Here is a 13,604-nt window from a genome sequence, read left to right on the forward strand (position 1 = left end):
CTTGCCGTGTTCGAGGATGACTCAACAAATTATACTAAGATACGAAGACCCCAAGTATTGAAGGTCTTCTGCATATATCACATATAATCTAGCTTAGGAACCACGGCCTTTTTCTCGAATATGAGGTAAAGGTTATTGCATTTACATAACTACCTAGCGAATCATCATCTTCTACTTCCTGCATGTTAAATAAGGACATAGTCTTCTTTATTTACTCGAATCCCACATACTTATGCAAGCCCTACTACGGGCTCTTGAAACCTAGGCGCAAGAGATTACGAGCAAAGCAACTCAATTAAAAGTCTAAGCACTATGATAATGAAGCAACTACAACTACAACTGCAAAGTCGAATTAACGATTTCTATTCAGGATCAAGGCACAAAGACATAAGAAAAGAATAATAACAATCAATCATCGTACCTAATCACAAAAGAGGTAACTCGTCACAAAAACATCACGTCACGTCACCGAAGAGAAGAAAAGAAAAAAAAAAATACATTGAAATCGAAATCAGTTCGTTCCATGTCATTAATTTTGACCTTGTCCTGTGAACTCAAAACCAACCAGCCAGCCGTCCGTCCAGAATCCCCCCTTTACCAAACCGGATCTCGCAAAGATCCCCGCCGACGAGATTTTGCAATCTCAAACACAAAATGTACAATAGATGTGGGCTTTTCCTTTCATGTTGTAAGAAAAGCAAAGCTTGTATGGTGCGTCCGTTATTGCTTTTGGTAGTATAACGTAATGCAATACAGTAGTGACTCCCCCCTACCTAGGCCATGCATAAACCCCTGAACAGAAGATTCCTCTTCTCCCACGCATTGGTATCATAACGCCACTCCTCTCAATGTGAATGTGCTGTGCCGAATTCAAAAACAAAATCACAAGGCATATGCTGGTAGAAGTGCCCATTGCTTGACATTCTTCTTTGCACCGGGGACACTAACACGGTGGGCGACTTTGTCCAATGTCGCTTTCACCTGTGCCTTCGTACAGCTGGGGAACTTCTTCGTCAACATCTCTATGATCGTTCCCTTGGTAAACTCTTTGAGCTCATTGCTGATGATAGCTTGTCTGAACTCATCAAAGACGTCCTTCGGAACTACATTTTGGTTCTCTAATGCTGGAGGAGAACTACCTGTACCGGAAGTAAGCGTTGGGGCGCTTGTGGGCACGTCAGGCGGAGGCATAGCCGTCGAAGCGGCTGTCGTAGATGTAACTGCACTCTTCGCTGTGGCTTTCTTCGCAGGAGCTGGCCAGTAGGAAGTTGAGAAGGGATCAATTCCTGAGTGTTGGTCAAGTGTATCTGTAACTTTGTTAATTCAAGATATCAAATCATTAATTTGACTCAGCTTACCTAGTAGGAACTCAAGTTGATATTTGTATGTGGTAGAACAAGGGCCAAGTCTCGTTTGATCCTCAAAACAAATACCAGTGCTAACCGGCTCTTTTTCACCAAGGAAAGTTGGCCGGGTCGTAGTAGGCTGATCCTCAGAATCGTCAAGGAAGTCCTCCATTTCTCCATCGCCATCATGAGAATCGTCATCGTCATCTTCATCATCTAGGTCTTCACCGTCGTCTTCCACCCATTCCGCTTCAGAATCGTAGTCGTAATTCAGTGGGAGGGCTTTTCCGACGGGTCTACGGGATATGAAGCGGAGTTTCGTGGCCCCAATAGGCGTAGTGACGGTTCCGAAATACGGTGGTCTGACGTCTTCGTAGAAAGATAGGTATTTAGTTGCGATAGCATTGAGTCGTTCTTGCGCGTTTTCGGCCAGTTTTTTGGTCTGTGACTCTGTTTTTGTGCCTGCCTGCTCAGCCTCGCTGTGTATAGTTTCCATGATGCTCTTTACGCTGGGCGGGATAATACCACGCTTCCGCGTGAATGCCAAGTTGAAGGTTTCTGTTGGATTGAACGGCTTGGGGTTGAATTCGCCTCGTTCGCCACGAATGTACTGGTCCAGAATTCTAGATTTGGCATCTTTGGTCTCATCGTCCATTTCAAACGGCTGTGGAGCTAGCATGACGTCGGGCTTAACGAAGAAGGGCTGGAATACTCGGTCGTACGGCGACTTCTCCAACTTAGATTTGGCTTTCGGTGAGCCAGTGGCGGCATCGGATTCCGTAGAAGGTTTCGTGATTTGCTCGGTAGTCTTCTTCGGGGGCGCATTGAGAGCTCGCTGGACGAAAACCGCCAGCATGCTTTGCTGTCGCCCTTTCGCTTCTTCCTGTTTGCGCTTGGCAGCTTCTTTAGCCGCATCTTTTTTCTCCTTCTCAGCAGCCTTTGCTGCTTTAGCTGCCTCGTCAGCAGCCTTCTTCTTAGCCTTTTCAGCGGCCTCGGCCTCCTTCTTCTGACGTTTCTCAGCCGCTTCGGCTTCTTTCTTGGCCTTCTCGGCCGCCTTCGCTTCTTTCGCTTGCCGCTTCTCCTCAGCCTCCTTTTCTTTCTTAGCTTTCTCAGCACCTTTAGTCCCTTCCTTTTCGAGCTTTTCTGGTGCTTTGGTTCCTAATTTCTGTCGCTTAGTGGCATTGAGCTTCTCTTCGATAGTTGACGGCTTTCGCTTGGCTCCTTGTGCCTTTTGGGTTGTAGGCGCGGAAAGAAAAGCTGTCTGTGTAGGCTGAGAAGCTGTGCTACCCGACGCTGAGGGAGATGATAAGGGTGTCTTATTTGGTGAGAGTGATTTCCTCATTGCTGGACTGGATCCGGCTTCAGTTAAAGCCGCGGGGCTACTTCCCGGGGTTGCATCCATTGTCGCCATTGATGTAGGCAACTCTATAACATAGACATTAGCAACTGTAGACGCAAGGTATATAATAAAAAGACAATACTTACGTGGAGTGTTGATAACAGGGACAGACACTCCAGCAGATTTCAGCTTTCCTAGGTTCTCTGAATGAGAAGGTTCTCCGATAGCGAGATGGCTAGGAGAGTCAACAAAGTCCTCGTGCGTTCTTTTCCTCGGTGTTGTCGGTGACTCTTGGATATTTGGGGATATCGAAAATAGAGGCATTGAGGTAATTGATTAAGGGTGGGTTCCCTAGCTCATTACAGGATAAGGGCAATAAACTAGCAGTCAATCTAAGATCAAGTTGATTATAGAATGAATACTAGAGAAGTTCAGATGTAATAAAGGGTCGCGGGCAAATATAGACAGTTAAACTCAGCAAGTCTCTTTCGGAGACAGTAATATGTAGTAGTATGAGGCTTCACCAAATTGTCTTGATTAGAAGGTAATTGGTGAAAGAGTGATCGAGTTGAGCGATTGTCCAGGATTAGATGGTGGATCGAAGAACGCGTTTAAACGCGAAAACCAGGGTACCTAAGGAAGGAAACGCGTCGAGACTAGCAAATTGAATTACTCCATCAAGGCTAGCGTTTATATAATATGGAGTAAATGACATGTTAGCGTATTCGACTTGGACCGTGCCCTTTATCGGATATGTATGTGGACCGTGCTCTCTGTCGTAGTGGACCTTTACCTTCTTGAAAGAATAATGTATAAGGTACCAAGTGTTGCCGATATAAGGCAGACATAATATGTTAGGTAACTTGTACCGGTGTTTATTCTGACGAGATTTATATAGATTGGTAGGTACCTGGAAAGGTGCAATACCATAGGTTAGGTTAGGTACTTTTAGAGCTTAGAAAAAATGCTGCAATTTCAAAGTACCTTCTTATTGAGCAAGGGAGCACTGACCCTTTTGCATTCTAAGTGGTGGGGTACCTAGCGGCTGAAAGAGACTATTTGCTAACAAAATGATTGTTTCCTGATTGGTCTCTTTCTTTGCTTGCCCTGGAATTCTGCCGCACTTGCTTTGTTTGCTTAGTTTCTGCCCCACTCACCGCCTTCAGAAAATGTATAAATGTATGGCCACTCTCCTCGAATCTGAGAATTCTTTTCCTTTTCTTCTTCATACTTACCTTGTTCCAAGAACCTTCGCTCAAGCATGAGGGTTCTTAAGGGGAGACGCCTGCATTGCACATCGCGGAGCTGACCCTCTTCTATTATCCCTCGTGGATCGTAGGGAGCGGAATTTTTGATTTTCTCACTTTTTTCATTATGATCGGTGCCTTGAGCAGCGACATGAGGAAGAGAGACTATTTGGAAGTACCTAGCTGCCTAGCATCGTACTTTGATTACGTTGATAATGTCCTTGAATCTTTCGACCTCGCAAGGAATTGACTGCCATCTGTGTGCCATCCCAGGTGCTCGTGTAATATTAAATTACCCAATTGAAAATTTTTGTTTTAAGTAGACATTTGTTTCGTATAGTAGCTCGCCCATCGTTTTTATTTAGAAGACGCTCAACTGCCCATTTGAAGTTATTATAGAGACATTCGATAACATATTAACTGGGATGATGAAGGAATAGAAAACACGGTCTTAACATATCCAGTATTGTAGTCCCATAATCTATAGCACCAACACACTTCATTTTCATTGTAGCACGCCTGTAAAATCGCAAACTTATTTTCTATTGCAATATGTTTTCTTATCGATAAGAGATCATGGGCGTGCTGACAGCTGATCACGGACTCTGACGGGCCGTTCCATAAATCTACTCAATTAATCTTTTATCCGAATTTTCGGCATCGCGAGAAGCCTCACTCACTAAACCCCGCGAGAGCGAACGACCACAACCGCCTTATATCCAGCTGAAACGCCAATTGCAACCAGCCCAACGCCATAATAGAGCCAATTGGGTAGGGGATCTACGCTTGGGGAAGGCAGATAGGAAGAGAAGCATGAAGATACATTGAGCCATTGAGTCCTAGCACGCCTCGGTCCTCCTCTTCACACACACACACACACCCACACAATGCGGTCTTTCGCTCTAGCCGCTCTGCCACGAGCTCGCGGCGCCAGCAAAGCTGCCTTAACCTCAACGACGGCATCCATACAACTGCTATCTACACGAAGGTCCGTACCGCACACCATTCCCACTCTTTCCACCAAACCAACCACCAAACATACCTACCTCTACCTATCTACATACCTTTAGAACTCTCCAACTAACACTCCCTAGAACATTCTCCTCCCTCCCCACGCTCCGCCCCACACTCCACGCCTCCCCCGGATCCGTCTTCCGGTCCCCCTGCAGCTCCAACAACCTCCTCCTCCAATCCTTCGCCCCCCAACCCAGCGCCGGAGCAACAGCAGACCTCGTCCCCAAGACCTCGCTAACCGCGCACCCCTGGCTCTCCGGCGCAGCCCAGGTGCGCTTCGGCCCGCGGCCGACGATGGCTAGGACGAGTCGCTTGGTGCGCAAGCGGCGTCACGGGTTCCTCAGCCGCGTGCGCTCGCACAACGGCCGCAAGACCCTGCAGCGGCGCCGGGAGAAGAAGAGGTCTACGCTGTCGAACTAGGTTGTCTGTTTTCTCTTTGTGTACCTCGCCTTGCTAAGGTCTGGGGTCCGGCAGGGGACGACGTATAGATGAGATGGCGAGTTTCTATGGGGAATTCATGGGAGGCGTACTCTCTGCGTCCATGAGTAGGAACTAGCTCGGTGCCCTCGGTGAGGATTGTGTAGTGGGTATGGGGTGTACTATATACTACATATAGAACTGTATATTCCAAGAACCGTCTCTAAATGTAGAGATCTCAAGATCCAACAGGTCGAAGCGGTTTTTAAACTATATGTCTGGTAGTTAGCCTCTTCCTAGATCCATTATAAGAGGTATGCTACTTTAATATCTTGTCCTAAGTATACGATAGCTTTTAAGACAGTGAGTGGTATATATCTCCAATATACGAAAGCCCAGTCTCACAAGAAAGCTTAGAAGTGATGGCTTCAAAGGGGCCATTTAGGTGTATGCGGCCCATTCATTTAATAATAATACTGCGAAATTACACGAAGAGCGTTATTTATAGCTCTATTAACACACCATCCATCTCCCATCCATCTCTCCGCCACTCCATCATCCCCATCCCCAAACTCATCCCCATCTCCATCATCATCACCGACCCATTCCCCAGACGCAAATCTCCTATCCCCTAAACGGGACTCTTAGCGCCCGTCTCGCACTCCAAGCTATCCGAGTAACACACCACGGACAAAGCATCGCTCGCCTCGCCGACCCAGATCTTGTACTTCCCATCCGGCTTCGGCACGACCCAGTTCTGCCGCACCGTATCCCAGACGCTTACGTCCTTGCGCGAGAGGCTCAGCTCCAGAGTCTCGCTCTGCCCGGGCGCGAGCGCTGCTCCCGTCTTCGCGAAGTCGCGGAGTTGGATGACGGGGGTGTCGACGCCCGCGTCCTCGGGGAACTGGACGTATGCCTGCGCGACGGCTTTTCCAGCCGTTGTGCCCTCCTTAGCGTTGTTCGTCACTGTGACTTTGATCGTGTACGCGACGTCCCAGATAGCGGGATTGCCGCCGCTGGGGCCGCCTGCGGGCGGAAGGTCTGTCTTCTGCGTGCCAGAGTAACCTACTGGGTATGGGTACTTCTTGTCGCCGGCCGCGCCAATCTTATACGCGGCATCGGCGTCGCCGTTGGATAACCATGGGTAGAGGTATCGCCAGATACGGTCGAAGCTGGCTGGGAAGTACGCTTCAGACGCAGCGGGAATGGTGGTGTTTAGGCTAGCGACGGGAGATGCGGGCTTTGAGGGGCGAGCCGGTGGGACTTCGGACAGCTCCGTCACACGGGTGATGGTAGCGTTGGAGAAGCTGAAGGACGCATAGCTTAGGCCGTGACCGAAGGCAAAGCGCGGCTTGATGTTCTGCTTGTTTAGATACCGGTAGTCGATGTACAGGCCTTCTGAGTAAGTATCCTGCGTCTGGCTGAGAGGCGTGGCAACTAGGTCAAGACTATCGGGATAGTCGTCCTCGGAGACGGGAATACTGTACGGTAGATGCCCACTGGGTGATGCCTCGCCGTATATGATCTCAGTTAACGAGTCGCCGGCTTCCTGCCCCGGAAGATGGGCAACGAGGACCGCTTTAACAGAAGGGAGATCAATCCAAGGCTCCATAATGATAGGGCCAACAGTGTGGACGACAACGACAACGTTGCTGTATTTTGCGGCTGCTTTTTGAACAAGCTCGTCACCATTGTGCCAGGCCTTCAAACCAGATTCGTCGCGGTCACCGTGGTTGCCCTCAACAGTATACGAATTCTCTCCAGCATCGGATGTGATGAATACAACAGCAACATCGTCTTCGGTCGGCGCTGGGGCGGACGGGAAGCTATCCGTAGCGTAGTATGTCACGTTGGTTGCTTTTCGCTTGAACGAGCTAATCGGGTCATCTATGTAAGGGTAGTTCGCGGATCCTGAACCCCATCCCATACCGAGCAAGCCTCGGTTGCAGCTCTTGTCTGTGCACGAGTTGATACCTTGAGGGTCAGCTTGAGCATCGGTGCCAAATACGAAGAGGGGCGCTGAAGTTGACAGTGGAAGAAAGCTGCCGTTGTTCTTTAGTAGCGTGATCGCCTCTTGAGCCACTTGTTTAGCGACCACCTTGTGATCGGCTTGAACATTGACGTATTCGTTGACGACACCGACCGGGGAAAATAGTGCACCTGGGTAGAGTGGACCTTCGCGATCTGCCGTGTTCGAAGAAAAGTTAGGAAGAGGATAGTCCTCATCTTGGCCAAGCTGATACCACGTAGCGACGACACGTGTAGCCATATCGTTTAGTCGATCGACAGGTACAGAGCCGTTTAATACCGATCGTGAAAGTTCGTACATCCAGTTAGAGTAGCCAAACAACGGTACGTTGTTGCCAATTGTATCTCCGGGCATAGACATATCGAGGCCAGCGAGAGCGGACGCTACTCCTGAAATCTGCGCAAGCCAATCGGTCATGACAAGGCCTTGGAAGCCTAGTTCATCTTTCAGGAGGCCATTCAGAATATGGCTGTTCTGAGAGGCTGCAGATCCGTTGATCTATAGCTTAATTAATAAGGCCCGCCCAAATCAGAATACAATCGTAAGCTAACATACCGCATTATAAGAGGACATTATTGAGCCGACTCCAGCCTTGACGCCTTCTGCGAATGGCCAAAGGTATAGCTCGTGTACCGCTCGGTCATCTAAAGCCCAATCAGTCTCTAGAACCAACAAATAATACTGTCATGTACGCTTACCAATATTGGAACTGTATGCTTGCTGGAATGGGTTGTACATGCGGTAAAGCTCCTGCTCATTTCCGATCAAATGCTTCAGTGTAGCGATGACACCTTGCTCTTGCACACCTTTGATCGTCTGGGCTCCGGAAATAGCTTGAAGGACGGGATCGGATCCGAAGCCCTCCCAATTTCGGCCACCCCTCGGCTTTCTTCCTAGGGCTCCAACGCTTGGTCCCAAGTAGAAGTTGGCGCCCTTCCCCTTGAATTCCTCACCAAGTGCGACACCTCTTTCATACATTAAATCCTTGCTAAATGTTGCGCCGGTAGTGATACCAGCAGGAAAAGCAGTGACGTTGTCTGTTGTGCGCACACCCAGAGGACCATCTTGTAAGCATAGCTCCGGGAACCCCAATCGTGGTATACTGCCAGTATTTCCAACACAACGGCCTGAAATCGTATGTTAGTATTTTAAATGTTATTTCGGATAGTTCTGATTAGTTAGTTATCATACCCTAAACTATAGTTAGTAAGAAGGTTCCGTATAAGTTGTGCAAGTAATATATACCATAAAAAGACCAGTACCAGCAGTTATGTTAACTTTCTCGGCTAGTGTCATTTGCGACACCAACTTGATTGCTTTTTCATAGCTCTCGGACCAGTCATCGGCCCAACCGCCGTAAGGGGTCGGGTAATACGGGGCGGCGACGAAGCCCTCCGGGACGGGATCCCGAGTGAGTAATACGGAGGCTGACGCCGTGCTCGCGAGTAAACATAACGAAAGGCTACGGAGTCCTGAATGGCGCCCCATATTGAAGATTATTATTATAATTATGCTAAAGAAAGGACAGGGTAACACGAGTTTCCCTAGGTAATTAAGTGTATATATTTGCAGCACTTTAAAAGTGCATCGCGGACTGGTGAACACGCGAGCTGTGTGGCTGGACAGTAAAGCAACACTATTTTCATACTCGTGATTGGCGATTGCCATAGATAAATATATGAATGACAGACAGGATGATCCAGGAACGGGGCACGGGGCACGGGGAAGCCTTGCATTTTCGACGGTCGAAGCCGCTCAGCCCACTTGGCATAGATTGCCTATCCTGCACAAGACATGGTTCTGCTTGCTGTACGAGGCATGCAGCTCGGTTTTCGGGCTTGATCCGAGCGGTGCTTTCCCCCTATTCATCACTATGTAGTATGCAGAACCAAGATCTCGGATGATGCCGGCATACCTAGCATACTTAGAACATGGCTACCCGGCATTCAGTTCGAAAAGTAGAATAGGCGGGGTAGTAGTGGGTTAGACCAAGGAATAATCTCCGTAGTTCGTTATGGCTTACGTGCTTTGAGATTTGGATCGCCAACTTGGTAAATGCTATGTAGGTCAAAGACATCTTTGCGAAGGCTTCTTCGGTCCATCGACCCGGACTACTCGATAATAACGGATGATGTTTTTTCAAAGCCAAGGACCTATATAGGGCAGGTGATGTAGTATGCAAATACGTAATACGAAAAGTTGTCACTTGCATATTCGGATTCAAATAGCGGTCACCTTTCAGGTCCACCCGTACCAGCGCAGACAAAGGAGAAACAGAGCATTCGCATCTCGGCAGCCATCATTTAGCATCTGATCCTATGCAGAGTAGATGGACAAAATGAAGTTGCAAGCTGACCTTGTCGGGCGGGCTGCTGACGTGTTGGGAAGTTGTAAGGTTACAGCGACGTAGGCTACTGTAACATGGGCGCTGCACAGCATCGGAGAAGGAATCTCGATGTAGATTTCAGCTTCCGATGCTATACTCAAAGCAGCTATAAAAATAGTGAGTGTGTAGATAACCTAGTAGTATGTATGTTCCTGGGATCTCTCTACGATCTGCGACTATTGGTTTTATGATTTTATGGAAGGTTCTTAGTATATGCGTTTGTATATGCGTTTGCATGCAAAAGATGTGACACCAGCAAACTGAAGAACCAGAAAATCGGGTGACGGGATAGGTGGAGAAATACCTCTGTACATAGTATGTTAAAGTGATACCTAGTTTAATTGGTCAAACCTTTTCTGTTGTACATAGGTAACTCCATTATTCCTTAGATCCTTCCCCTTCCCCGACTTTTAGAAGGTTAGGTAGTGTCATCTCTATTTCGTAATCTTAAGTCTGGTACCAAGGAGGTATTAGTTAAGCGAACTTGTAAGGGGCAATATAGCTACCTCATATGCTGCATTCAATTAGAACTTGAAGGTTGATTAAGTTTAGTTCGTAGTTGATCTCGTAATTATTTATTAGGTAGTTAGCTAAAATGTTTAGATGAGCCTTATCTACGTAGGACATAATGATAAAAACTATCTAATATTGAAATTACTATACAAGATTGACATTGTTGTTGTTACGCGCTTTATAGCAATTATAATCAATATAGCATCTCAACACTATACCCAACAAAATATCCCAGAGAAGACCATCTTCGCGTTTGCAAGCCAGAGAATTAAATTTAATCAGCTAAGCCTTTAACGCTATTCTTAAAATAGTTAATATATTTTGAATCTTTCTAGTCTTGATTTATTAATATAAAGAGGTGGAGTATAGACCTATATCTTGCCGGCAGTTGAGGGTATAATATCAAATTAGTTTCACACGTCCCTACATATTAGAGGCCCCCTATGTTATAATGTCTTAGGGTGATTTTCGACCCTTTCTGTCAGGGTATAATTGGGTTAGGGGTAGTTACAAGGGTCTATCTACTATAAGAGGCGCGTAGCGCCCTCGTAAGAGAGTAGAAGGCCAGGCGTTACTGGTTCAATACTATCATAGGCACTCGCTCTATGTATGATATCTATCAATGAGTATAAATCCTGACATTTTCAAACTCATAACTCATTGGCAATTTCTCTTTCCTTTAGTAAACTGTTAGTTGACGATATCCAGATCTCAACCTGAGGCATTTAAATAATCCTATAATTGTTAGCCAGATAAACAGCTGATTGTGCTGGAATATATGTTGTTAGAGTTGCACGTTAACCAAAGCGAGGTGCTATTTCGAAGTTCTCGAAGATTTTGGATAATAAAGCCATCTCGAAGCATAGTATGTGCGGTCTTCACAAGCTCAGCCACGTTCAAGAAGATTGGTCGAGATGAATTCTTCAATGTTTGCGTGTCTTAAGGGGCTTTTCTTAGTAAGGCAAGCCACGATACCGCAATACCGCGATATAAGCTTTATCCAATCGAATGCCAAGCAAGGGTCCGCATGAGCGATCATCCTTGTGCGTGTCACAAACCTTACGCACCTACCCAGATTGTACATAACCTCACGTGGGCAAAGTTGATCTATTTGCGTCTATTTGCGTCGGTGTCGGTGTCGCTGAGTAACAACGGGAACCCCAAAAGGATTTAAAGTATGTAGATTTGAATCCTATAATCCTTCTCTGATACCTCATAACCCCTCATAACCCCTTCAATGTCTCATTATTCAATATCCTATTAGAGACCAAAAATATTGAGCTGAATTGTTAAGATGGCTAGCTGTATTGTATGTATTCCCCGAGATAAACGCCATATGCGATCACTAGGCTTCTACGTCGTGCAAATATCTTAACTTCGGAATTAAGCAGCGAATGAAAAGGCTAGAATAGTTCCGCTTCGGGTTATTAATTGGTTGCTCAATGGATGCTCTATGGATGCTCTAGTGACCAATCAATGTCCTTCACCGCCGCGCGCCCCCAACCTTCCCCAACAAGCCGCCATCTCAGACAACGCAGATATGGTCCTGTCTGCAGGGGCCGGTTTCTGGTTTCTAACCTTTACGAGTAGTCCTGTCCGGCGCCGACTCCCCCGCTCCTCTGAGGTATGGAAAACCTACAAGACTGCCGCAAACATAGTGTTGCTATCCATGTGCGGTACCCGTGTTGGATCTGGTATGGCTAGGATTGTGGCTCAGAGAATCTTTTTGAACAGTTGAAACTCTCAGATCGGAAAAGAGCTTCTACACGTTTTAAACTCGGATTGTTAGGGCCGAATTAGCCAAATCGAAACACGGACTCTCCATGTCTACATGTCTACACAAAGTAACCTACCTATGTAGGTAGGTAGGTCAAGATGGTATAGCGAGAAGCTAGCGGGGAGAGATCGGCCTGTCTCGAAGCCACACGCCGTCGTACATTCTCACTCCCTTACCATAATAAGTAAGAGGCATCCATGCGGAATGTTCATGTATTTTTCTCGTCTTCTTTAGCCTTATCCCTCCCTCGTCTCGTCGTTGCCTTTCTTCTTGACCGGTCAAGATGAAGCAGTTTAGTTGCGCCCTGGTCTCTGCCTTTGCCTTGCTTGCTACTGCAAGCCCGGTTCCTGCTACTCACTTTGAGATTAGCAATGGCAGTATGTCTCTTAAGGATTTTCCTAAGTCAAAGGGTACGCTAGTTAACAGATAAACAGGTACAGTTACCGCAGCCGACGTCTCGACGCTGAAATTCTTCTCTCAGTATGCTGGGGCAAGCTACTGCAACAGTGAGGTAGACCTAGGTTCTACTGTCACTTGCGCCGAAAACACCTGTCCGGATGTCACTTCTGCTGGTGCTAAGGTGGTAGCAACCTTCTCGTAAGTCACTACTTTCACGGCTATTACTTCGACTCGTAAGCGTGAAAGGGATGTGAAAAAACATATCGGGCTAACACTTTATAAGTGGACATCTCACTGATATCCAAGGCTTCGTCTCATCGGATGACACTAATGAGCTGATCGTGGCGTCTGTGAGAGGATCTCATTCGATTCGCAATTGGATTGCCGAGTAAGTTTATATCCTCCTATGCTTCTAACTTATACCTACGATGAAGGAAATGTCTAACCTTGATATAGTCTCTCTTTCATACCACTCCCCTGCGACCTCGTGGACGACTGCTTAATCCACACTGGCTTCCTTCTATCATGGAAAGAGATAGAAGACGACTTACTGGACGGTGTAGCAGCGGCTAAGGAAGCTAACCCTTCTTATAAGATCATCTTCACAGGACACTCACTGGGTGGAGCTGTTGCTACAGTCGCTGCCGGCTATGCCCGAGATCAGGGTTACGAACTCGATCTCTACACATATGGCAGCCCACGTGTAGGCAACCAGGCCTTCGTCGATTTCGTTACGGCCCAACCAGGCGGCGAGTTCCGCGTGACGCACTTGGACGACCCGGTCCCACGTCTACCTCCCATCGCCGTCGATTACCGACACACCAGCCCAGAGTACTGGTTATCAGGCGAGAGCGACAACAGCACTCTTTACGCTGCCTCAGATATCAAGGTATGCGAGGGCTTTGCGAACACTGATTGCAACGGCGGTACCGGCGGGCTGGACATTCCTGCCCATTTGCTCTACTTTGAGCACATCAGCGGGTGCGGTCCAGACGGCATAGCTTTCAAGAGGAGAGGTGGCCAGAGAGATGTCTCGGACGAGGAACTACTTGCGAAACTCAGCGACTGGACGGCGCAGGATCGCGAGATCGCGGCGACGCTGAAACAGTAAACTTTCTTTTCGCTGAGGGGTTGGGC

The 13,604-nt window shown here is 47.4% G+C and overlaps 4 protein-coding genes across 5 annotated transcripts; 2 read left to right on the forward strand and 2 right to left on the reverse strand.

Annotated features, from left to right (window-relative positions):
- Window positions 1-882: 882 nt before the first annotated feature.
- On the reverse strand, window positions 883-2,757 carry GL218_06601 (uncharacterized protein; the record flags this gene model as incomplete). The annotated part of the gene is made up of 2 exons (XM_033583324.1): window positions 883-1,307; window positions 1,359-2,757. The coding sequence occupies 2 exons, from the start codon at window positions 2,755-2,757 to the stop codon at window positions 883-885; spliced, it is 1,824 nt and encodes a 607-aa protein (XP_033433365.1).
- Window positions 2,758-4,819: 2,062 nt separating this feature from the next.
- GL218_06602 (uncharacterized protein) lies at window positions 4,820-5,366 on the forward strand (the record flags this gene model as incomplete). Its single annotated transcript, XM_033583325.1, has 2 exons — window positions 4,820-4,920; window positions 5,027-5,366. The coding sequence occupies 2 exons, from the start codon at window positions 4,820-4,822 to the stop codon at window positions 5,364-5,366; spliced, it is 441 nt and encodes a 146-aa protein (XP_033433366.1).
- A 628-nt stretch (window positions 5,367-5,994) lies between these two features.
- Window positions 5,995-8,880, reverse strand: GL218_06603 (putative beta-glucosidase F; the record flags this gene model as incomplete). Of its 2 annotated transcripts, none has more annotated exons than XM_033583327.1 (4): window positions 5,995-7,890; window positions 7,948-8,036; window positions 8,091-8,519; window positions 8,655-8,880. In XM_033583327.1, the coding sequence occupies 4 exons, from the start codon at window positions 8,878-8,880 to the stop codon at window positions 5,995-5,997; spliced, it is 2,640 nt and encodes an 879-aa protein (XP_033433656.1). The 2 variants fall into 2 exon arrangements, with proteins under 2 accessions (XP_033433656.1, XP_033433657.1); XM_033583326.1 differs by having other exon boundaries at window positions 8,649-8,880.
- Window positions 8,881-12,351: 3,471 nt separating this feature from the next.
- Window positions 12,352-13,578, forward strand: GL218_06604 (Mono- and diacylglycerol lipase; the record flags this gene model as incomplete). The annotated part of the gene is made up of 4 exons (XM_033583328.1): window positions 12,352-12,445; window positions 12,503-12,665; window positions 12,751-12,855; window positions 12,924-13,578. 4 exons carry the CDS (start codon window positions 12,352-12,354, stop codon window positions 13,576-13,578), a joined length of 1,017 nt encoding a protein of 338 aa, XP_033433361.1.
- Between the last annotated feature and the right edge of the window lie 26 nt (window positions 13,579-13,604).

Source organism: Daldinia childiae (assembly GCF_008694065.1).
Source record: "Daldinia childiae strain JS-1345 chromosome Unknown Scaffold7, whole genome shotgun sequence".
Lineage (NCBI taxonomy): Eukaryota > Fungi > Ascomycota > Sordariomycetes > Xylariales > Hypoxylaceae > Daldinia > Daldinia childiae.